At 44.4% G+C, this 23,997-nt stretch overlaps 1 protein-coding gene across 1 annotated transcript in view; it reads left to right on the forward strand.

The window, feature by feature from the left end:
- The window catches only part of LOC144683192 (dedicator of cytokinesis protein 11-like), a 285,806-nt gene that overhangs the window by 154,908 nt on the left and 106,901 nt on the right, over nucleotides 1–23,997 (forward strand). The window contains exons 25-32 of the mRNA XM_078546152.1: nucleotides 439–554; nucleotides 1,090–1,159; nucleotides 5,548–5,673; nucleotides 7,669–7,740; nucleotides 9,679–9,825; nucleotides 10,630–10,713; nucleotides 13,907–14,018; nucleotides 16,630–16,808. Coding sequence (XP_078402278.1) covers nucleotides 439–554; nucleotides 1,090–1,159; nucleotides 5,548–5,673; nucleotides 7,669–7,740; nucleotides 9,679–9,825; nucleotides 10,630–10,713; nucleotides 13,907–14,018; nucleotides 16,630–16,808 — 906 coding nt within the window. The remainder of the gene's footprint in view (nucleotides 1–438; nucleotides 555–1,089; nucleotides 1,160–5,547; nucleotides 5,674–7,668; nucleotides 7,741–9,678; nucleotides 9,826–10,629; nucleotides 10,714–13,906; nucleotides 14,019–16,629; nucleotides 16,809–23,997) is intronic.

The raw sequence follows: 23,997 nt of genomic DNA on the forward strand, positions 1-23,997 counted from the left end.
GAGGTCTCTGGGAGTGTGTCAGTATATCTAGGGAGTCCCTGAGACTGTGTCAGTAATTACAGGGAGTGTGTCAGTAATTACAGGAAATTCTCAGGGCTGTGTCAGTGTTTACAAGGTTTTCTGCAATGTGTATGATTTTGCAGAGATACTAATATAGAAAACTTTTAGAAGACAATGTGTATAAATTATTCAAAGCAGCAGAAGCAAGCTTGTGCATTTTGCAATTTGGGTTTCACAATGACCTTTAATTAATTATGAACTAAAGCAATCAAACTGTCCCATTAGAGTAGTATCACTTAAATTCTCAGCAAGGGTCATTACTGTTTGAAGTGTTGGGTTTATTATACAAAATAGTACATTTTGAGAATAGAATCTTAGAAAGAAAAGCAGCGCGCTCCTCTTTAAATGAGGGTAACTTGAGTTTATATTTTCTGCCAGTGTTTGCATGCCATGGACACCTGTGTGATGGTCAACTTCCTTCCAACAATCCTAAACCAGCTACTCACAATCCTCACCAAAACCAGCCAGAGTGAAGTTGCAGTGAATTCTACCAGGTAAATCATTTTCTTGCAGCGTCTCTGTCTCCCTCCCTATTGGCAGTTCTTCCCCACCACCCCCCCCCCCACCCCACCCCCGCCCATCCCAATGCTCCATTACCCCGTTCAATCAAAAATGAAGATTTCAGCGAATTTAGCAATGTATCTCTTAATATGAGTCCCATGTATGTGTTGTATGAGTGAGGGTATGGGTAGTTCTATCTGTGCATATGTGCATCTTGCTTTATGCACATACGTGCTTTGTCATCTGTGTATGTGCGTGCGTGTCTGGTGTATAAGTGTGTGTGTACTTCTGTGTGTGTTGTTACTTTGTATGTGTTTGTTACTATGTGTGTGTATATGCTACTATGTACGTGTGTGTGTGTATATGAGTGAAGTCTATTGAAGAGTGAAACATGACCCTTAGGGTTTTGTGTCTGTTTTGCGAAGAGAGCCAACAATGGCAGAGGGCCAACTCCTGCTGATTGTTCATAGGGCTCATATTTTACCTCTGCAATCCAAAAACAATTTGTTTTCCATGCCTCTCTTTCAGGGTGATAATACATATTGTGTCCAGATGTCACGAAGAGGGTCTGGACCACTATTTGCGATCGTATATTAAGGTAGTTTACTTTTTAAAAATGTATCAAGTTGTGCAGAGGTTGGATATTGTTGTAACTGTGAACACTTCAAGTAAATCTAGAGTATGCTCTCGAAGCTTTACATCCTGCACTCATCAGGACAGATACAAGAATACCAAAACAAAAAATAAAAAATACCTGGAAAAACTCAGCAGATCTGGCAGCATCGGCGGAGAAGAGTACAGTTGACGTTTCGAGTCCTCATGACCCTTCAACAGAACTAAGTAAAAATAGGAGAGGGGTGAAATATAAGCTGGTTTAAGGTGTGGTGGGTGGGGGGGGGTGTGGCAGGGGCGGTGGTGGCGGAGAGAGAGAAGGGGGGGCGGGGGGGGTGGTTGTTGGGACAAGCAAGAAGTGATAGGAGGAGATAACCAAAAGATGTCACAGACAAAAGATCAAAGAGGTGTTGAAGATGGTGTTATTATCTAAAAGAATGTGCTAATTAAGAATGGATAGCAGGACAGGCAAGGTACAGATAGCTCTAGTGGGGATGGGGTGAAATAAGACTAAAAGGGCATAAAAGGTATAGATAAATGATCAGTGGAATACATTAAAAATAATGGAAATAGGTGGGAATAGAAAAATCTATATAAATTATTGGAAAAAACAAAAAGGAGGGGGAAGAAACGGAAAGGGGTTGGGGATGGAGGAGGGAGTTTAAGATCTAAAATTGTTGAACTCTATTCAGTCCGGAAGGCTTTAAAGTGCCTAGTCGGAAGATGAGGTGCTGTTCCTCCAGTTTGCGTTGAGCTTCACTGGAACAATGCAGCAAGCCAAGGACAGACATGTGGGCAAGAGAGCAGGGTGGAGTGTTAAAATGGCAAGCGACAGGGAGGTCTGGGTGATGCTTGCAGACAGACCGAAGGTGTTCTGCAAAGCGGTCACCCAGTCTGCGTTTGGTCTCTCCAATGTAGAGGAAACCGCATTGGGAGCAACGAATGCAGTAGACTAAGTTGAAGGAAATACAAGTGAAATGCTGCTTCACTTGAAAGGAGTGTTTGGGCCCTTGGACGGTGAGGAGAGAGGAAGTGAAAGGGCAGGTGTTGCATATCTTGCATTCGCATGGGGAGGTGCCGTGGGAGGGGGTTGAGGAGTAGGGGGTGATGGAGGAGTGGACCAGGGTGTCACGGAGGGAACGATCCCTACGGAATGCCGCCGGTGGGGTGAAGGGAAGATGTGTTTGGTGGTGACATCATGCTGGAGGTGGCGGAAATGGCGGAGGATGATCCTTTGAATGCGGAGTCTGGTGGGGTGATAAATGATTACAAGGGGGACCCTATCATGTTTCTGGGAGGGAGGAGAAGGCGTAAGGGCGGATGCGCGGGAGATGGGCTGGACACGGTTGAGGGCCCTGTCAACTACCGCGGGTGGAAAACCTCAGTTAACGAAGAAGGAGGACATGTCAGAGGAACTGTTTTTGAAAGTGGCATCATCAGGACAGATGCGACGGAGGCGAAGGAACTGAGAGAATGGGATGGAGTCCTTACGGGAAGCGGGGTGTAAGAAGCTGTAGTCGAGGTAGCTGTGGGAGTTGGTAGGCTTGTAATGGATATTGATTTTTCTATTCCCACCTATTTCCATTATTTTTAATGTATTCCACCGATCATTTATCTATACCTTTTATGCCCTTTTAGTCTTATTTCACCCCACCCCCACTAGAGCCAACTGTACCTTGCTTGTCCTGCTATCCATTCTTAATTAGCACATTCTTTTAGATAATATCACCACCTTCAACACCTCTTTGTTCTTTTGTCTGTGACATCTTTTGATTATCTCCTCCTATCACTTCTTGCTTGTCCCAACAACACCCCCCCACCTTCTCTCCACCACCCCCCCCCCCCCGACCCTTAAACCAGCTTATATTTCACCCCTCTCCTATTTTTACTCAGTTCTGTTGAAGGGTCATGAGGACTCGAAACGTCAACTGTGCTCTCCTCCGCCGATGCTGCCAGACCTGCTGAGTTTTTCCAGGTATTTTTTATTTTTTGTTTTTGGATTTCCAGCATCTGCAGTTTTTTGTTTTTATACAAGAATACCAAATTTCAAAGGGAGCAACAGATTATATTGCACAAGAAAAGGGTGCTGATTGGTTGGCAAATGGACTCTGATTGGTCAAGGCTTTGCCTCAGACCCTCTTATTGGTTTCTTCACCAGCCGCAAATCCGGTCTAGCAGCTATGTCCTTCAGGACACAGGCAGCTTGGTCGGTAGTGTTGCTACTGAGCTACCCTTGGTGGTGAACACTGAAGTACCCCATCCAGAGTACATTCTGTGCCCTTTCCACCCTCAGTGCTTCCTCCAATTGGTGTTCAACATGGAGGAGCAATGATTCATCAGCTGAGGTGAAGGGTGGGGTGATGGTATTCATGGGGGCGGTAGTTGGCAATCAGCAAGAGATTTCCTTGCCCATGTTTGACTTAAACCACGAGATGCAGTGGGGTCTGGAGTCACATGTAGGCAACTCCCCCCTGACTGTATACCACAGTGCTTCCATCTCTGGTGGGTCTGCCCTGCCAGTGGACATACCCAGAGTTGGTGATGGTGCTGTCTGGGACATTGTAAGGTATGATCCTGAGAGGATGACCATGTAAGGCTGTTGCTTGACTAGTCTGTGAGACAGCTCTCCCAATTTTGGCACTAGCCCCCAGATGTTGTTAAGGAGGACTTTGCATGTTCGACAGGGCTGCGATTGCCATTGTCGTTTCCGGTACCTAGGTTGATTCTGGGTGCTCTGTCCGTTTTCATTCCTTTCTGGCTTTATAGCGGTTTGATACAACTGAGTGACATGTGAGACCATTTCCATAGGGTACTTAAGATGCAACCACATTGCTGTGGATCTGGAGTCACATGTAGGCCAGACCAGGTTAGGATGGCAGATTTCCTTCCCTAAAAGACATTAGTGAACTAGCTGGGTATTTATGATAAAAGCAAAAAACTGCGGATGCTGGAAATCCAAAACAAAAACAAAAATGCCTGGAAAAACTCAGCAGGTCTGACAACATCTGCGGAGAGGAACACAGTTAACGTTTCAAGTCCGAATGACTCTTCATCAGAACTAAGGAAAAATAGAAAAAAGGTGAAATATAAGCTGGTTTGATGGGGGGGGGGCAGTGGGACAGGTAGAGCTGGATAGAGGGCCAGTGATAGGTGGAGATAACCAAAAGATGTCATGGACAAAAGGACAAAGAGGTGTTGACGGTGGAGATATTAGCTAAGAAATGTGGTAATGGTGATATTAAGGGTAGAAATGGTGACATTAAGGGTAGAAAGCAGGACGAGCAAGGTACAGATAGCCCTGGTGGGGGTGGGGCAGGGGGAAGGGATTGAAATAGGCTAAAAGGTAGAGATAAAACAATGGATGGAAATACATTTAAAAATAATGGAAATAGGTGGGAAAAGAAAAATATATATAAATTATTGGAAAAAGGCGGATTGGAAAGGGGGTGGGGATGGAGGAGAGAGTTCATGATCTAAAGTTGTTGAACTCAATATTCAGTCCGGAAGGCTGTAAAGTGCCTAGTCTGAAGATGAGGTGCTGTTCCTACAGTTTGCATTGAGCTTCACTGGAAAATTGCAGCAGGCCACGGACGGACATGTGGGCATGAGAGCAGGGTGGTATGTTGAAATGGCAAGTGACAGGGAGGTCTGGGTCATGCTTGTGGACAGACCGAAGGTGTTCCGCAAAGCGGTCACCCAGTCTGCGTTTGGTCTCTCCAATGTAGAGGAAACTGCATTGGGATCAGCGAATGCAGTAGACTAAATCTTTGTCCTTTTGTCTATGGCATCTTTTGGTTATCTCCGCCTATCACTAGCCCTCTATCCAGCTCTACTTATCCCACCTCCCCATAAACCAGCTTATATTTCACCTCTTTTCTATTTTTCCTTAGTTCTGATGAAGAGTCATTCGGACTCGAAACGTTAACTGTGTTCCTCTCCACAGATGCTGTCAGACCTGCTGAGTTTTTCCAGGTATTTTTGTTTTTGTTTTGGGTATTTATGATAATGGACAAAGGTTTCATGGTCACCATTAGCTAATATCACCATTACTGAGACTAGTTTTTAATTCCAGATTTATTAAATTGAATTTAAATTGCACCAGCTGCTGTAATGGGATTTGAACCCACGATCCCGCAGCATCAGCCTGGGCCTCAGAATTACTAATCCAGTGACATTACCACTGCACCACTAGACTAACATGCGGCTTCTGCCTGAGCCTGGCCTCCATAATTCCTTCCAAGATGGGGGCTGGATTAAATCCTGCTCAATATTTCAGACTGATGACTTTGCACTTTTGACCAAGTTGCTTAGCAACAGGTTTCAAAGCCTTGGAGGGCGAGCTGAATCTTCCTACTGACTTATTCTTTTCTTCAGTACGTTTTCAGGTTGGGCCAATACATGATCTCAGAAAACAAGACGACACACGAAGAGCTCGCAAGGTCTATCATTACAATCCTGAAACAATCTGCGGATTTTCTCACCATCAATAAACTGCTGAAGGTTAGTGGTCTCTTTGTCAGAACTGCCGATAAAGCCAGTCAGCCATTTTTTCATCTTCCTTCAAGCAAATAAATATTTAAGGTCCAGAATTAACAATTCTCATATGGCTTAATTTACTCATTGCAGAGCTATGGTTAGTGAGAAGCATGTTGCCAGGCTACCCCTTTAAGAGGCTGAACTGCCTGATGGTTTAACCTGTATTACCTGGCTTCCTCTCCTGCACCCTCTATTGGCTAAGAGGCTGTGTTTCTTCTGTCCACCCCTTACTGATCTCCCTGTCATTTAAGTCAAGATGGTGGACTTGAGCACATTTTATGGTCCAATTCAATCCACAGAAAAGGCTGACCATTTGCTTCCTTCCCATAATATGAGATTCCAGTTCTTACAAAAGGAAATAATTTGTGTTTATATCGCACCTGTTACAATCTCAGGGGGCCACTAGGCACATCACAGTGAAGTATTTTTGAAGTGCGGGTACTGTTGTAATATGGCAGCCAATCTGAGCACAGCAGGATCCCACATGTAGCATTGGGATAACCTACCAGATAATCTGCTGTGTGGTGTTGGTTGAGAGATAAATATTGGCCAAGATGCCTGTGATAATTCTCCTGCGTTTCTTCAAATAGTGAGTGTGAGATATTTTGCGTCCACCTACGAGGGCAAACAAGGCCTCAATTGTACATCTCATCCAAACAATAGCATCTCTGGTGCGGTCTTGCAGTAATAACCCTCGGAGTGTCAGCTTGGATTTTGGGCTCAAGTCTCTGAAGTCAGCGTTAAACTCACGACCTTCTCACTCAGAGGCAAAAGAGCTACCACTCGGTCCAAGACCGACATGGTTACAATCAATTGTGACTCTGTGGGACACTCTTATCGATCGGTGATATCACTCCGGTTGCCTGGACACAGTGAAGCCTGACTTGCTAGGCCTATGTGGAGAGTAGTAAATTTGACAACATTTCTGTTGTATTTTAATTTTTTTTCAGTGAATCGAACAGGAAGCACTTTCCCTACATGATTTTTTTCTCTTTGTTTTGAAGCAGCAAATAGCAATGCTACTAATTTAGAATTTAGTTAAAATAAAAAATCACCACCTTGCTGGAAAACATCAAATGCGATAGTGATCCTGAAGCACCCATGCAATGACATCACCCTGAGACCATGTTCTGGAACATTCCTCACAATTTTTTCTTCTTTGCTTGTCTTTTTGAAACCAGATCAAGAGCTATTTTCTTTCTGGATTTCTTGGTTACTTGTATATTGTATAGCAATGTTTTAAAACTCCTTTCCTTGTGCACTTATTGCAAGGATTGCCCGTTAATGACCTTTTCCAACAAGGTGAAGGATCGCTGTATGTGTTTATTCTCAGGATGTGGATCACGCTGACAAGGCCTCATGTATTGCCCAACCTTAGCTCCACTGAGGGCGTCAAGGATCAACCACATAATGTGGGACTAAAGTAGCCCAGACTGGGAAGGACAGCACGTTCCCTGCCTTAAAGGACGTTAGTGAACCACTCGAGTTTTTGTAACAAAAGCCATAATCACTTTTTCTAGTCAAATTACACGATTTATTGAATAATATTTCGCAGCTCGCCATTGGTGGCATTTGAGCTCATGATCTCAGGCTTGTTAATCCAGTAGTATAACTCGTCAGCCACTGTACATTTGCCGGGTTCTGCACCCCCTGAATGAGGGAAAGGAAAGCTCAGTCAGAGCTCCAGCCTCTGATTGCTATGTAGTGGAAGGAGGTTGAACATGGGTGCAATTTGGTCTCACCCAATTATGATGGCCTCTGTAGCCAAATAGCCTGCTAACTGCATTCCTGTGGAAGAGCGGTAGCTTTGGAGAGCTATAAAGTGCCTGCAAAACAAGGTGGTAGGAGTTACTGATACCCAGAAAGGGAGGAAAAAGAAATGAGGATGATGTGTAAAATCAGATTTCCAGTCAGCGAGAACACTTTGCTGAGTACTTTTTCCTTTGTTTTAATTTTCAGCATTCCTGGTTTTTCTTTGAACTGTTGATCAAGTCAATGGCCCAGTATCTGATTGAGAAGAACAAGATGAAGGTACATTAGATCTCTTCACCTTTTCACTCTAGAATTAATGACATATTGCTCCACACCTTGAGGGGAGAGACATATTTGGGATCCTCAGGCACAACCTCAAACAATAGAAGGTGCAGGGTGGGATTTTCCGGCCCTGCCTGCTACTGGGGTCACCTGGTCCCGCTGAAAGTCAATGCATATTTGGCCGGGCTGCCAAATCTCGTGCGGCAGGCCCCACCACAACAGGGCTGGAAAATCCCAGCCACAGTGTTGGAAAAGTTCTTGCCATATTGTGAAATTCTCATGTTGAGTGTTTGCCTGTAAGTATCAGTGACCTAATTTCCAGTAGGCCATGTTTTATGGTGTGGAGAGTGTAATCTGTAATATTTTGATGCAGCATTCATGAACATGGGTCACAACTCAATGAAGTCAGTGGGAAGCCTGGGTTTTATATAAAGGAGCAATGAATACAGCAAAGTGTGAATCTATACAAAATGTTGAATAAGTCACAGCTGGAGTACTGATGTGCATTTTGAGACAGCCGATTATTGAATACGTATTGGAATCACTGAAGATTCACTCGGAGATACCGGGGTTGAGTAGGATATACTGCCAATGAGAGATTTTGTACATTATTCAAACACAAGAAAGAAAGACTTCCATTTCTATAGCAGCTTTCAGGACGTCGCAAAGCACTGTGTAAGCAATGAAGCACTTCTGAAGCATTGGCACTGGCGTAATGTAGGAAATGGGCAGCAAGAAATGTTGAGCTCGTGGGCCATCTGAGATACTGTTATGACCGTCATAGAGATCAATAACTTTTCAAATAAAATTTGAACTTCCACTGAATAGCTGAAGGGATGCCACAACAAGCTTACACGTTTGAAGACTTTTACTGTAACAAACAAACCAAAACCAGCCTTGATGAAACAATGTTTTCGCAGGCAACTGGTACTTTAAAGTGCAGAACAGAACGTTCCCTTTTTACATTTAACACAACTGAAAATTTCACTTCACAATTATACTTTACACTGCCCCTTACGATTTTCCCGGAACCAGCCCAAAGCGATTCTTAGCTCCTGAGGGTTTACTTTCATTCTTTTCCTTTCCTAGCCTGATAACGTTTAAGCCCAGAGCTATCTTTCCTGGAGACACTCTCTCTAGCTCATGCTAGGTGTATCTTCCAGCCTTGTTTAAAATCCTCACAAATTTGGTCTTTTCATTCTGAGCACGAACCCCCACTCACATCCCTGCGTGGTGAGCCAAAGAGATTTGCCCTCACTATCAGCTCCCCATCTCTCTCTCGAATCCTGGCAGGCTGCCTTGTCTGTGAGTTTCAGGGATATCTCTTGGAAAGCCTGTAACCCAAGCCTACAAATGGTTTCCTGCTGAGCCTTACCCTTTCAAAGCCCATCTCCGTGGCAATGTGAATCACCCGGTGCTTGTATCCAGGTAGAAACACTGATTAGATAACCTTTAGACTCCAACTTAATCTCAGCATCAAGTAGCCAGTTTAAAGTATAACCGTTTACAACCTGACATTCACAACATCTCCCTTGGACTTGGGGACTAACAATCTAGTTACTGTTAGCACAGATACTCCTGCCATTGTCCACAAGTGTGTACACCTTGCAGCTTCTTCCCAGTAAAACAACCTGGGCCCTTCTTTAATCTTTAACAATCAAAACACCCACGCTTCAGAATGCAGAACAGGTCACATGACACCCCATCATTTTACCCTAAATTAGAAAAACAGCCCCAAAATATAACCATCTTATAAAACCTCGTAATTGTAACAATACTTTTGTGTGATTAAAAACAGATGAAGGAATCATCCCAAATGCCTGAGTAATTTATCTTTCATTCTATCAGTTTCATGAAAACCAATCTTTGGCCTCATTCCCATGCCCATGGTTGGTCCATTGTCTCACTGTAAATTGTGTGATGATCTATTTACAGCTCCCCAGAGCCCAGAGATTCCCAGATTGCTACCAGCACGCTGTGCACTCACTGCTCCTTGCAATAATTCCTCACGTTAACCTGCGGAATGCAGAAATTCCTGAGGAATCCAGAAGTGTGAACATCAGCTGGGCTCATTTCATGAAGGTCAGTAGAGGAGAAATTGTTTTTTGTTGTGGCTGACTAATGTTTAACCTGATTGAACTGTACACAAGTGTCTTGTCAGTGAAGTTGCTCATGAAACTCGAGCTTAAACTGCCCTTTCTGTAATATTAGCTCCACGTATAACTCTCCAACTGGGGCTGTTGAGTGCATCTTTGTTTAAATATATCAATGTTTATTATCTTCACTTGCTACAAGATCAGAAGATACTTATGGATGAGAAATGCCATTCAGCCTATCTTCATTGATCCACCTGGATCTATCTTATGCTCATCCTGCCAATTCCACCATTGGGCCATTGAATTCTTTCATAAATGATTCTGGGGTTTTCCCCTCAACTACTGGCCCTGAGTGCCCGTTTCATGTGTCAATCACTGTCTGCATGATTTAACCTCATGACACCAGGCCTAAAGTGACTTTAACTAGTTTGAACCTGAGTGCATTTATTGAGCACTGACAGTTCAATATAAATGCACACTATCGAGTCCAATTCTGGATTGTTTTGCAAAGTTGTTTAAAATCGCCAAGATAACAGAAGGCTGAAGCGATTCTGCATGTTCTTACTGGGCTTAGGCTACTTGTTCTGATGCCCATCCCTTCAAATAGAGCCCCTTCGCAGGTCTAAAGGGAAACACAGAGAGCTCAGAGGAAGCCTAACCATCTGGGTCCACCTGCTGCCACATTTCAACACTACCCGTACAAGGTTCATGGTGCAGCAGTAAATCATATGGTGCAAAACTAAATGGGTGCTCACGTGTCTTAATAATTCATATGTTCTTAATTCAACAGCGGAGTTTAACACTGATGAACCGAGGGTTTATCTTCAACTTAATAAATGACTACATCAGCTGTTTCTCACCCAAAGACCCAAAGGTGAGATTTTCTCTTCATTGCCGTTATCTTTATCACCAAAATAGTAATTCTAGCTGTCTTTGCATGCAGTCCATTAAAAGAAAAAAACTTTGCCCTTTCAAAGGACTTTACACTCGAATGAAGTTAATTAGCATTGTAATGTAGGAAATGTACCAGCCAAGATACACACACATCCCACAAACAGTAATAATGGGCCAGATAATGGGCAGAATTTTGCCCTTGGTGGGCGGGCGGGCTGACCCCTGCTGCTGAAACAGGGCTCGCCGCCATTTTGAGTGGTTGGGCCAATTAAGGCCCGCCCAGCAGCCTGCCCGACAGGAAGCACTATGCGCTTCCTGTGCGGGGAGGGGGAATCCCCAGCTGTCAAAGTGCGCTCTTTTGTGCATGCGCGCGAAAGAACGCACAGCTCCCTAAGACTAAGTGCTGTCTCAGGGAGATTAGTGACAGTCTGAAAAACTTAAAAAAATAGAAAAAGAAAAATATTATTAACATGTCCCCCTTATGTGACAATGTCACACGAGATGGAACATGTTAATAAATATAACATTACATTCATTAAAGTTTTTAAAAAGGAACATGAAACCTCACCCCGCCAGTGGATGAGGTTTCATGTATTATCTGGAGCCCGCTGGGGCTCCTGGCCTGCCCGCCAGCCTTAAGGTTGGACAGGCAAGGCCTTTAATTACTTTAAGTACCCTGTCAATGGCCAATTGAGGCCATTGACAGGTCGGCGGGCGGACAGCTGATTTCGCTGTCCGCCCACCTTCCTAAAGATTTAAAGGGATCAGGATGATGTCGGGGGTTCCTCTCACGTCACTTTCTCATTGGCGAGCGGGCCCCGCCCCCAAATTGCCGATGGGAAAATTCTGGTCAATGTGTTTTTGTGGTGATTGAGGGATGAATATTGGCCATGATACAAGGGAGACCTCCCCTGCTCTTTTTTGAACAGAGCCTTGAGTTCCTTTACTTCTGCCTGAGAGTGAAGACAGGGTCTCAGTTTAACTTTAAAACTAAAAGGCGGCAGCTCCAACAGTGCAGCACTCCCCCAGTCCTGCACTGGAGTGTCAGTGTACATTACATGCTCAAACCTCTCGAGTGAGGCTCAAAGCGGCACCCTCCATCTCAGTCTTCTAACATAGAGATGAGAGTGCTACTGTTGAGCCAAAGCTGCCGCCTTTAGTCAGTGAAGAGCAGACTGAATCTGCTCTTGCAAGGCAACATGGGTGTTCCCCAATGGATGTCCAGTGAGTGAGCCTTACAGCTCAATGCCCTCATTCTCACCAGGTTACGAGGTTCCATGTACACAAACAACTGCAGCCAAAATCGTGCGATGCTGCTCAGGAATGTGGAATCTTGCTTTTCTTTTTTTATATATTCTCCTCCCTTCCTCCTTGGTGTTGAATTTATCATTTTATCCCCTCATTAACATGGTTGTGTTTTTTTTAACTTAAAAGTTTCTTGTGCGAGGGGGTGGAATTAGGAAACACTTCTCCACACAAAGGATGGTAGAATTTTGGAGCCCTTTTCTGCAAACAACAATTGATGCTAGATCAATTGTAGATTTTAAATTTGAGATTGATAGATTTTTGTTAACTAAAGGTACTAAGGAATATGGAGCCATACTGGATTTTATGCTCATATCTCTGGAGTGCGGCTTGAACCCATAATCTTCTGCTTCGGAGGAGAGTGTGTAACCAACTGAGCTGACACCTTGAACTGAGAAATTTTTTCTGTATCGATTTGGTCCCAATTCTAAGTATTGATGTTGGGCTTTTTGTGCCGTTGTGCCTAATATAAGTCTGCTTTGTTGCCTTGAAGAAAGATTCTTCCTTTTGTTATATCAATGACTTTAGAGGGACTTTATTAACTATATCTATTTTTTTCCTTTTAAATGATTTTCCCTCTTGTGAAGCAAACACAATGAGATGTTTTACTGTGTTAAAGTATATTGTGTATAAATCTGAGCTGTTCTTCCAATCACCCAGTGATGAATTTCAAAACATCTTTATTGACAATCAAAACTAATGACATCAGTGGATTAGAGGAGTTCTTTGATTCAGGCAGTGCAAGGGAAGCTGATGACCTCCTCACAATCAGATACTGCTGTGTAAACGAGTATGAACTGCTGATGTTAGTTCAGATGCCTCACCTTGTTACATTGTCACTCCCTTAAATGCAGTGACATTAATGCTGTCTGTTTAAACGAGTGATGCACCCCATTAATAAAAAAAGGATGCTTTTGTTGGTAAATCAAAAATATGTGGGAGAAATTTATACAGCACCTTTTCTTACCTTTGGACATCGTAAATCACTTTACAGCACTTTGAAGTTGCTGTTGTAATGTTGTAGAATTTTTCACATCCACCATTAGAGGGCAGACAGTTAACATGCCATGTGAAAGTCGGTACCTTCAACTCTGCAGCACTTAGAATCATAGCAAGTTTATGGCACAGAAAGAGGCCACTCAGTACATCGTGTCTGTGCTAACCAAGAAACAAGCCACCCAGTCTAAATGCACTTTCCAGCATTTGGCCAGCCCTGCAGGTTACGGCACTTGAGGTGCATATCCAGGCACCTTGTAAATGAGTTGGTGGTTTCTGCTTCTACTATCCTTTCAGGCAGAGATTTCCAGATACCCACAACCCTCTACATAAAAAAAACTTTTCAGCATCTCCCCTCTAATCCTTCCATCAATCACTTTAAATCTATGCCCCTTAGTCACTTGCTCTGTGCTGCCATTCTGGGTTGTGTACTCAAGTTCCCTGGAGTGAGACTTGAGTTTACAATCTTCTGACTCTGATGCGAGAGAGTACTACATGGAATCAAGCCTTAAACCTTAAAGACAAGGCAATGTTGCAACCATTCATCCTGCAGCAGCTGCAGTTTGTTCCTGATAACTCTTTCAAGCACAATTTTTTAAAAAGTTTAAATTATGCAACAGTTTATTTGGCATCACCTTAAGAGGAATAAATTGTGTAACAAGCTCCAGCACAAAGACTCCTGAGTCGATTCACCATTGTTACAGGAGAGTCTCCAGACACTGTATACACTGCCTCTTTAAACAAGAACAGCAGTAATATCAGAATAATTCAAGACCATTAACTTTAACCAGCTGTTTGACCTTTTAAAAACAGACTGTTAATGGGTTCATTCACCCTTTGATGCTCATCTGCCACCATCTCACCCCCAACAGGCACTCACTGAATACAAACTGGACTTCCTGCAGATAGTCTGCAATCACGAGCACTTCATCCCTCTGAATTTGCCGATTTCCTTTGCAAAGAACAGACTTCTTCGGATCCAAGGTGCAGTAATACTGATCGGCATTAGCTCTTTATTAATTCTCAGAGCTGTGTTTTTCATCAGCTGTGCTTTTCATCAGCTGTGCTTCGAAGAAAGAGCTTTGGTTTAACCCCACAGCAGCTATCTGTTGAAACAGTATGGGTGGGAATATTGAGTGTGCCTCTGTGAATAATGTACAAATTGTATATATAAAGTGTGTGTGTGTATGTGTGCCTACAAGCATGTGTACATATCAAGGCCAGAATTTTATGTCCCGTGGGAGGTTGAGTGCCCGGCCCAAACGGGCATGAAATCGCGCGAGATGACATCGGGCAAGCGTCCTGACGCCATCACGCACTTGCATGATATTTCACTTGGCGGGCATGCAAGAAAGTCGGAAGAGCGCCCGCGAACTATTAAGAGGGCAATTAAGCCCATTAACGCCCCAATTGTCAGTGATTTTTTTTGTGGCCTGTCCATCCTTACGATTGGCGGATGGGCCAGTCGGCCAAGCGGGCTTTACATTTTTGATGAAACCTCATCCAAGATTGTGATGAATTCTCCGTTAGGCTTTAAAATAAAAATAAATATCTGGGTACTTTTTTTATGAGGTATGCTTTCAGGTGCTTGATTGTGCTGCATGGATATTTTTTGCAGCATTTTTGGGCTTTCTTTTATTATTTGGAGGTCTGCAGCTCCCTGAGGCATCTGTCTGCTTTCGGGGGCTCACTGGAAGTGCTCACCAGCAGCCGCAGTGACGTCGGACCCACCCTCTTCCCGCCCCCAAAGGCAGTGCTGAGCCTTTCTCAGGGCACGGTTCACACTGGCTGGCCATTAATTAGCCAACCAGTGTAAGATCATGGTTGGAGGCTGATCGCAGGCGGAATCGCATTTCACATCCACTTCTGGGCCCGCCAATTGCGCGCACCTGATGAACGCAAAATTCAGGCCCATTGGGGTGGGTGGGTGTGCATGTGTGTACGTGCACATGTGTACATGCGTGTGTGTGCATGTGCGTACATGTATATATAAATATATATATCAAGTGTGTATATGTATATATCAAGTGTGTCTAAATATCTGCCTGTATGTGCATGTATGCATATGTATATAAGTGTGTACTTGCATATATATATATAAGTATGTGTGTGTCTGCATGTTTGTGTGTGCACGCATGCATATATATATTTCAAGTGTGTGTGTGCGCATATATACATCAAGTACGTGTGTGCGTGGGTATATATCAAGTGCGTGTGTGCACATGTGCACGTGTATATGTATGTGTGTGTGTATATGTATTAAGTTTGTGTGTGCGTGCGTGCATCTATATATATCAAGTGTATGTGCATATATATATATCAAGCATTGTGTGTGTAGGACAATTGTGACCCTGAGATATTAGGATGCAGTTTAGCAGCCCCCGCGTTGGAGTGCTCCTTCTGTTAGCCAATGCTTTCGTTCTGCGCTCAGGTCTCTATCTATCCTCCTTCTCTTCCTCATTTGCCACTTCTTCATCTTCATTTTCCAAATATTTCTGGCTCTGGAGGATGAAAAGAGACTCAGTCCCATGAAGAGAAACAGTGGTTTTGGGATTTGTTGACCTGATGACGATAGCCTTGAATAGTTGAAAACTTTAAGTGGGAGTCATCGATCTTGAAGATGCCATCAAGGAAATGAGTGGAGATGGTGTTTATTCTCCCATTCACAGGCCCAGAATTAAAATTCTTGATGGGTCTATTCAGCTTTGACTCACAAATGAATCATATAAATCACTACAGACCAAGCCAGGAGACAGTGAGATGAAGCGAAGTGTAGATATTACAATAGGAGTCTGCTTCTTCAAGCCTAGTTGATGTTGGCTTGGTGTGCTGAGAGGTGAAGCTACAATATGAAGGGAGTGCACCATAGATTCTTTAATGGGTCTTAGTTACTCTCGGGTTATCACATACACATCGGCCTATGAGGTAATGATAAATGCAGGGACTGTTTTTTTTCTGAAGCTGGTTTTACATCAGCAGTGAAACTTGGACACACACACACCTAGTGTGCTAAGTCTGTCCAATCATTAACTTTCACCGAGCAGTATCGCTGGGTAGGATAGCGAGGGAAAGGGAACAATTTGAGGGTACAGCTCTCCACTCATAAACTTTAAAGTTGGATTTATTAACTACTCCTGGCAATAATCTGAAATTTGTCTAGCAGTAGTGTTTCTTTCCACAATCCCAAATTCCTGGGATTTTTAGATTGAGAATTTTAGGGCTTTGGGAATGTTAAAATACTGGGGACCCCAAGATCTGAGAATCTTAAAATTGCAAATCCCATTCAACACTTATTCTAAAGTGGTACTTAGATGCTAGTGCAATGCAGCATCCATCATACTGTAACTGCAGTTCCAAATCAGCACTGCTATTGGGAACATGACAAGGTCATGAGACTCAATATTTGTTCAGTGAATTTTTTTTAAATTTTAGCACAAAGCATTATATTGAAGAAAGGCAGTTGGTGAAGGATACAAGTGGAGGCAATCTTTATTCAGTCTAATATTTATTTACAGAGTGAAACATTACAAGCTTACACCTCCTAACTCAACTACCACCCCCCTTTCCCGTCCTTGCCTGCTTGTCTCCTGTGTAGATCTGCAGTTGGAGTGCACGCTCTCTGATGACTTCTGCAAGAATCATTTCCTGGTCGGACTTCTCCTGAGGGAATTAGCCGCTGCACTGAATGAATCACGCGACGTTCGGCACGGAGCTATTACTATTGTCAAGAGTCTGATGATAAAACATGCATCTGATGACCGATACCTACACAAGGTATGAGAGAACCAGTTATTTTCACTGACCAACTTGCCATTGAATGGGCATTTACCCAGTGTGCAGCAGATAGAGAAAAGCGCACTCAAGTCAACCATTGGGGTGAGGATAGTAATTACACTATGGTAAGGAAGCTACAGTTCTCACTTGCAAACTCCAGATATAACATGGATTAGTTCACTTTCTGACTCTGGGTTTATGTGCCAATTTAAGTTGCAGCAGATAGTTGGTTACAAAAATGCACGCCAAACCTCCTGTATATGATAAAACAAAAACAAAAATACCTGGAAAAACTCAGCAGGTCTGGCAGCATCTGTGGAGAGGAACACAGTTAACGTTTCGAGTCCGAATGACCCTTCAACATAACTAAAAATAGAAAAGAGGTGAAATATAAGTTGGTTTAAGGGGGAGGGGGTGGGACAAGAAGAGCTGGATAGAGGGCCAGTGATAGGTGGAGATAACCAAAAGATGCCACAGACAAAAGGACAAAGAGGTGTTGAAGGTGGTGATATTATCTAAAGGAATGTGCAAATTAAGGGTAGAAAGCAGGACGAGCAAGGTACAGATAGCCCTAGAGGGGGTGGGGTGGGGGGAAGGGATCGAAAAAGGCTGAAAGGTAGAGATAAAACAATGGATGGAAAGACATTTAAAAATAATGGAAGTAGGTGGGAAAAGAAAAATCTATATAAATTATTGGAAAAAACAAAAAGGAGGGGGAAAATCGGAAAGGGGGTGGGGATGGAGGAGAGAGTTCATGATCTAAAATTGTTGAACTCAATATTCAGTCTGGAAGGCTGTAAAGTGCCTAGTCGGAAGATGAGGTGCTGTTCCTCCAGTTTGCGTTGAGCTTCACTGGAACAATGCAACAAGCCAAGGATGGACATGTGGGCATGAGAGCAGGGTGGAGTGTTAAAATGGCAAGCAACAGGGAGGTCTGGGTAATGCTTGCGGACAGACCGAAGGTGTTCTGCAAAGCCGTCACCCAGTTTGCGTTTGGTCTCTCCAATGTAGAGGAAACCGCTTTGGGAGCAACGAATGCAGTAGACTAAGTTGAGGGAAGTACAGGTGAAATGCTGCTTCACTTGAAAGGAGTGTTTGGGCCCTTGGATGGTGAGGAGAGGGGAAGTAAAGGGGCAGGTGTTGCACCTTCTGCGGTTGCATGGGAAGGTGCTGTGAGAGGGGCTTGAGGTGTAGGGAGTGATGGAGGAGTGGACCAGGGTGTCCCGGAGGGAACGATCCCTGCGGAATTCCGCCAGGGGGGGTGAAGGGAAGATGTGTTGTCTCTTGAACAATATGTGGTTATTACTCGAAATACTGTTGCACTTTTATTTATCTATCTAAAATACTATTGAAAATCACCTGCAGGGTGTGCTCTTTCTGTTCACAGCTCATTTTTTGGTGTCACGTCTTTCAGTGAATAATTACCATTGTAAATTGCTATGTCAACATTCCCCATTCATTTTGCTGTCAACTGTCATGATGTAGTTGCAAGTTGTGACCACTAAGTGTCGCTGTGGAACCTGAAACCTGAATCCAGCCACCCTGCAGACAGTTTACACTCGTCGAAAGTAAATCGTAGGCTGGAATCAGAATGCCATAAGGAACAGAGAGATTTTTTCCTGTCATTGTTCACTGTTGTGATAAATGCTTCTAATTAGGGCAGTTTATTCATTTCTACATGTCAAATTGTAAACTATAAATTAAAAATCAGTTTGCATGATAAAATTACATCTGCCCAGTGTTAGAGGACTAAGGTTTGTTCATTCTGGACAAACCTTTGAATTTCTTATGTTTTCAAAAAAAAACCCTGAATTAATATCACACCTTTCACCACCTCAAGACACCCCAAAAAACCTTAAAGCTGTAGTGGCTGTAATGCAGCAAGCGTAACAGACAATTTGCACATAGGAAGGTCCCACAAATGCAATGTGGCAATGACCAGAAAATCTGTTTTCGTGACAATAGCTGAGTCTTGCATGTCGGAGAGTCCGGAGGTAAGGAAACAAAAGCATCCAGGAGGGAGGTTAAATGACAGCCAACGTCAACACAAGGGAAGGAGCTAATTGGTGAGATCCTTTTGTCCAGATCTGAGGCACGCCATAAGTTCAGATAGAAGCGCAATAAATAGAGGCATTGCAGGGCACCTCAGTCCTATGGAGTGTACATCCTGTGCCATGTGAGAACTTCAGGACCTGGAAAACCACAAGAGCAGGAAGTGTCATCAGCTAAAGGAGCTCGAGCTGCAGGTTAGCACATGGATAGCATGTTTCTGGCAGTAGTCATCCCGCAGGTTAAGACATGCAGGCAGAGGGGAAATGAGTGACTGGTAGTCAGAAGAGGACAAGGTAAGTAGTGCAGGAGTCTCTGAAATGCATCACACTCTCTAACTGGTATTCAATTCTCAATACTGGTGTGTGCGGTAGGTCTTCTGGAGAGTGCAGCCAGGGCCAAGTCCACAGCATCAGGGCGCCACAAGCTATAGAGCAAGCTAAGAATAACAATAGTGAAAAGAGATTCACTAGTTAGGTGGACAGATGTGAATCCAGGATGGTATATTGTCTCCCTGGTGCCCCAGTCCAGGATATCGCTGATTGGTTGCAGAGCATCCTGAGAGAGGAGGGTGACAAGTTAATGGCTGTTATCCATATTGACATCAATAACATGGACGGAAAGGGGTGAGATAATGCAGGTAATGCACCTTCCAAACCCACGACCACTACCATCTAGAAAGACAAGGGCAGCAGATACATGGAAACACCACCACCTGGAAGTTCCCCTCCAAGTCACACCATCCTGACTTGGAAATATATCGCCATTCCTTCACTGTCACTGGGTCAAAATCCTGGAACTCCCTTCCAACAGCACTGTGGGTGTACCTACACCACATGGACTGCAGTGGTTCAAGAAGACAGCTCACCACCACCTTCTCAAGGGCAACTAGGGATGGGCAATAAATGCTGGCCCAGCCAGCGAAGCCCACATCCCGTGAATAAATTTAAAAGAGTTTAGTGAGCTAGGAAAGAAATCAAAGAGTAGTACCTCAGAGGTAACCATCTCCAAACTACTCCCAGTGCCACGCACTAGTGAGTACAGAGATACAAGGATAGAGCAGATGAATGTGTGGCTGGAGAGATGTTACTGGAGGAAGGGCTTTAGATTCCTGAAACATTGAGACTGGTTCTGGGGGAGGTGGGACCTGTACAGGCTGAACCTCAAAAGCGGCAAATGGCACCTTCGATAAGACAGCATTTCCTCAGTGCTACGCTGCAGTGTCAGTCTGGAGCTTTGTTCTCAAGTCCTGGAGTGGGACTTGAATCCACAACCTCTGACTCAGAGGCAAGAGTGCTCCCCACTGAGCCACACTTGACACTCTGCCTCATCATAACTTATGCCCAGATTCATTTTCCTCCAAAAACAAATTCCATGTGTTCAGAGACTGAACTAAGATAGGCCCCTCAATGCTCCTTGGACTGTGAATCCAGTTCTTCCGGTGAGATCATACACACGACCTGTTTGATCAAAGGGGGATATGTTGTCAGGTGATCTGTCACCAATATGGAAGAACACTGCGATTGGTACCCAGAAATCCTTGACAGTTAAATACGAATCTTAGACTCATTCAGCCTAATTCTTCATTAAAAAGCTTACATTCCCATCTGGGAAGTGTTGGATCCAGCAATCTGACTCATCAAACTGTCTTACAATGATGCATTTTGGGAGAACTAACACAACAAGGGTATACACAATGAATGGCAGGACCCTAGGAAGTACAGGGAATCAGAGCGACCTTGGTGTACATGTCCATAGATCCCTGAAGGCAGCAGCACAGGTAGATAAGGTGGTTAAGAAGGCACATGGGATACTTGCCATTATTAGCCGAGGCATAGAATATAAGAGCAGAGGGGTTATGTTGGAGCTGTGTAAAACGTTAGTTAGGCCACAGCTGGAGTACTGTGTGCAGTTTTGGTCACCACACTATAGAAAGAATGTGATTACACTGGAGAGGGTGCAGAGGAGATTCACCAGGATGTTGCCTGGGCTGGAGCGTTTCAGCTATGAAGAGAGACTGGATAGGCTAGGGTTGTTTTCCTTAGAGCAGAGAAGGCTGAGGGGGGACCTGATAGAGGTATACAAAACTATGAGGGGCATAGATAGCATTGCTAGGAAGAAATTTTTCCCCTTAGCGGAGGTGTCAATAACCAGGGGGTATCGATTTAAGGTAAGGGGCAGGAGGTTCAGAGGGGATTTGAGGAAAATTTTTTTCACCCAGAGGGTGGTTGGAATCTGGAACACACTGCCTGAGGGGGCGGTAGAGACAGGAACCCTCACAACATTTAAGAAATATTTAGATGAGCACTTGAAATGCCAAAGCATACAGGGCTACGGGCCAAGTGCTGGAAAATGGGATTAGAATAGATAGGTGCTTGATGGCCGGCACGGACACGATGGGCTGAAGGGCCTGTTTCTGTGCTGTTGACGATTATATAACACTACCAACCTCCCTATTAGGGTGCAGAGTGAACGTATTAACCCTTTCTTGCCAAATCATTCCGGCACTCGGACTATAAATCAGGAATACACATTTATTATACCCTTTTGACCACAGTTCGCAGCATTTCAGTCTTAATCGTTAACCCAGACATTGGTGCACCACTCAAATATACAAGAGGCTCCCCTGAAATTAAGGGAGTCCAGTCAGAGCTGCCAGAATGTTTTGAACTCAGGAAGAGGGTCCAGGAGGAACAAGGAATTCACATGAGCGGCTACAGATTCATCACTCTGCATTCAATGTGGTTGAATCCTGAACCGCAGAAGAGGCAAAGCAGTGCCATTTGGCCATGTCAGAAAGATGAGTCCTTCACTAAAGCTGAGAGCACATGAGTCATAAGCTGAACTAATCAGACTGTCTGTGACTTACTATCTGACATGGTTAACTTTCCAGTTCTGTAAGGAGTATAATCATAAACTGTCAACAGTTTAGAACAATCTTGGACACTGAGCTTAAAATCAATTTAGAATCAGCGAGGCAGTTAATTGGGAATTACTGACCCAGTGGGATTCTCTCAATAGCAATTCCAGTTCAGAGCGGTGGAATGACGGAGATAAAAGGACAAGATGTTACACTGGCCAAAAACATCAAGGGGAAAGTAGAATTAAATATGAACAAAAAGGATAAAGTGCATGTATTGTTCAGAGTACAGGAAATAAACTGGGGGGGGTGATTAGAAGCAATTATGTCAGACGAAGGTTGCAAAAAGGACTTGATAAGGTTTCACACAGAAGATTAAGGAGTATGGAATTAGCAGGAGGTAGCAAAGTGGATTAGAAACTGGTTAGAAAGGAGTAAACAAAGAATAGAAGATTTTTTTTTATCAAAGTGGGTGACACTGTTCCCCAGACTTCAATTCCATTTACTGTCAACATCAATAGCCTTGATCTAAAGCAGGCTTGTCCAACCTTTTCACATGGGGGACCACATTTCCATTTTTTCTCACTCAAGAGGCTGATATTCGAATTTCAGTAAGATAAGGTTTCACATAACATTAAACATAAACTTAAAAAAAAACCAATGTCAAAGCAATAAATTGATAATTACAAAAAAAGAGTCATTAATAAAAATGACCATTAAAAAGTGCCAAGCAGCAGAGTTCACCAATAAAACCTTTTTCTGCCTTATTCACTTAACAAGTAGAGCTAGAAAGAGACAGACTAAGCCCCAAGTCCTGGTCACCAGGAACTGGGTGGGGACTGGGGCCTGAGCTAAGGTGTTGGGTTTAACCACCACTGACCTTGTATTTTCCTCTGGTGGCACACACTCCATGCTGGCCCCTGTGGGAGTTGGGGTCAGAAGTGGGTTGCCCTTCAGCCTGGGTTTTCCTCCTCTCCTAGACTGCTTTGTGAATACATTTTTGGGGAGGGAGGAGGAGTAAGGCAGAGTATGTATCCGGTTCACTCCCAGTCTGAGGGGTCTCTCACTCTCAGACTCATTCACGTACGCAGGCTCTCTCACACACACGTGCACAAACACACATGCACAGACTCACACATCCACACACACTCACTCACACAGACTCACTCACACACTCACTCATACACAGACACATACATACACACACAGTCTCTCACACAAACTCACACACAGGACTCCCCCCCCCCCCCCCTCCCCGCCCCTCTCTCTCTCTCTCTCTCCCTCTCTCTTTCACAGACTCTCAAACACACTCACACACACATACACACACACGCAGACTTCCTCACACAACCACAGACTCACTACCCATCCATGCCCACGAAGCTTGGACACTTTACCTCAGGAGGAATCAGTCAGGAGGTGGCAGTCAGGTTGCCCTCCTGGTTGGCAGGCGTTCCTGACCTCCACTAGCTCTGCAAACCATGTTGCCGCTTCCCAGTCCATGGACCTTCCCCAACCTCCACCCTCTCACACGGCCTTCCCAACCTCCACCCTCTCCGCGGACCTTCCCAACCTCCACCCTCTCCGTGGACTTTCCCAACCTCCACCCTCTCCCATGACCTTCCCAACCTCCACCCTCTCACACGACCTTCCCGACCTCCACCCTCTCCATCGACCTTCCCGACCTCCACCCTCTCCATCGACCTTCCCGACCTCCACCCTCTCCGCGGACCTTCCCGACCTCCACCCAATTGCTGAAGGCTTGTTGCCCTTGTTTGGGGCGGCCCGTGGAGAAATCTGCTGATCAGCACCATCAGGAAGCAGCATGATTTCATTGCATGTTCTCAGCCAGCTCAGCTAGTGTGTGTTTGCAGATTTTGATATTTTTGGACATTTTTCAAAAAATATACGACCCTGCTTTTCTTCGTGGCCTCCCTACCCACTCTGCCATCTTGGCCCTGTGCTCCTTCAGGGCCCAGCGCCTCTGCAGGAGGGCGAGAGAGAATCCGCACTCTGCAAACAAAGGAATAGCCACTCGCCTTCACCCTGCTCGCTGCTGCTCCGATTAGAAACTGATTCTCTCCAGAATTTGCTGCTGATTGGCTCGCCAGTGAGCCTATCGGCAGAAAATGTGGGAGAGAAGTATCCTGTGATTGGAGGAGTAACTCCTTGCACATCTTTCATTCAACTTACCCATTGTTTGAACAGTGAGACCGTGGGCCGGCTACAGAGGCTTCAGGGGTCAGGCTCTAGGCCAGCATTTATTGCCCATCCCCAACT

The sequence above is a fragment of the Cetorhinus maximus genome, chromosome 8, assembly GCF_964194155.1.
Source record: "Cetorhinus maximus chromosome 8, sCetMax3.hap1.1, whole genome shotgun sequence".
NCBI lineage: Eukaryota > Metazoa > Chordata > Chondrichthyes > Lamniformes > Cetorhinidae > Cetorhinus > Cetorhinus maximus.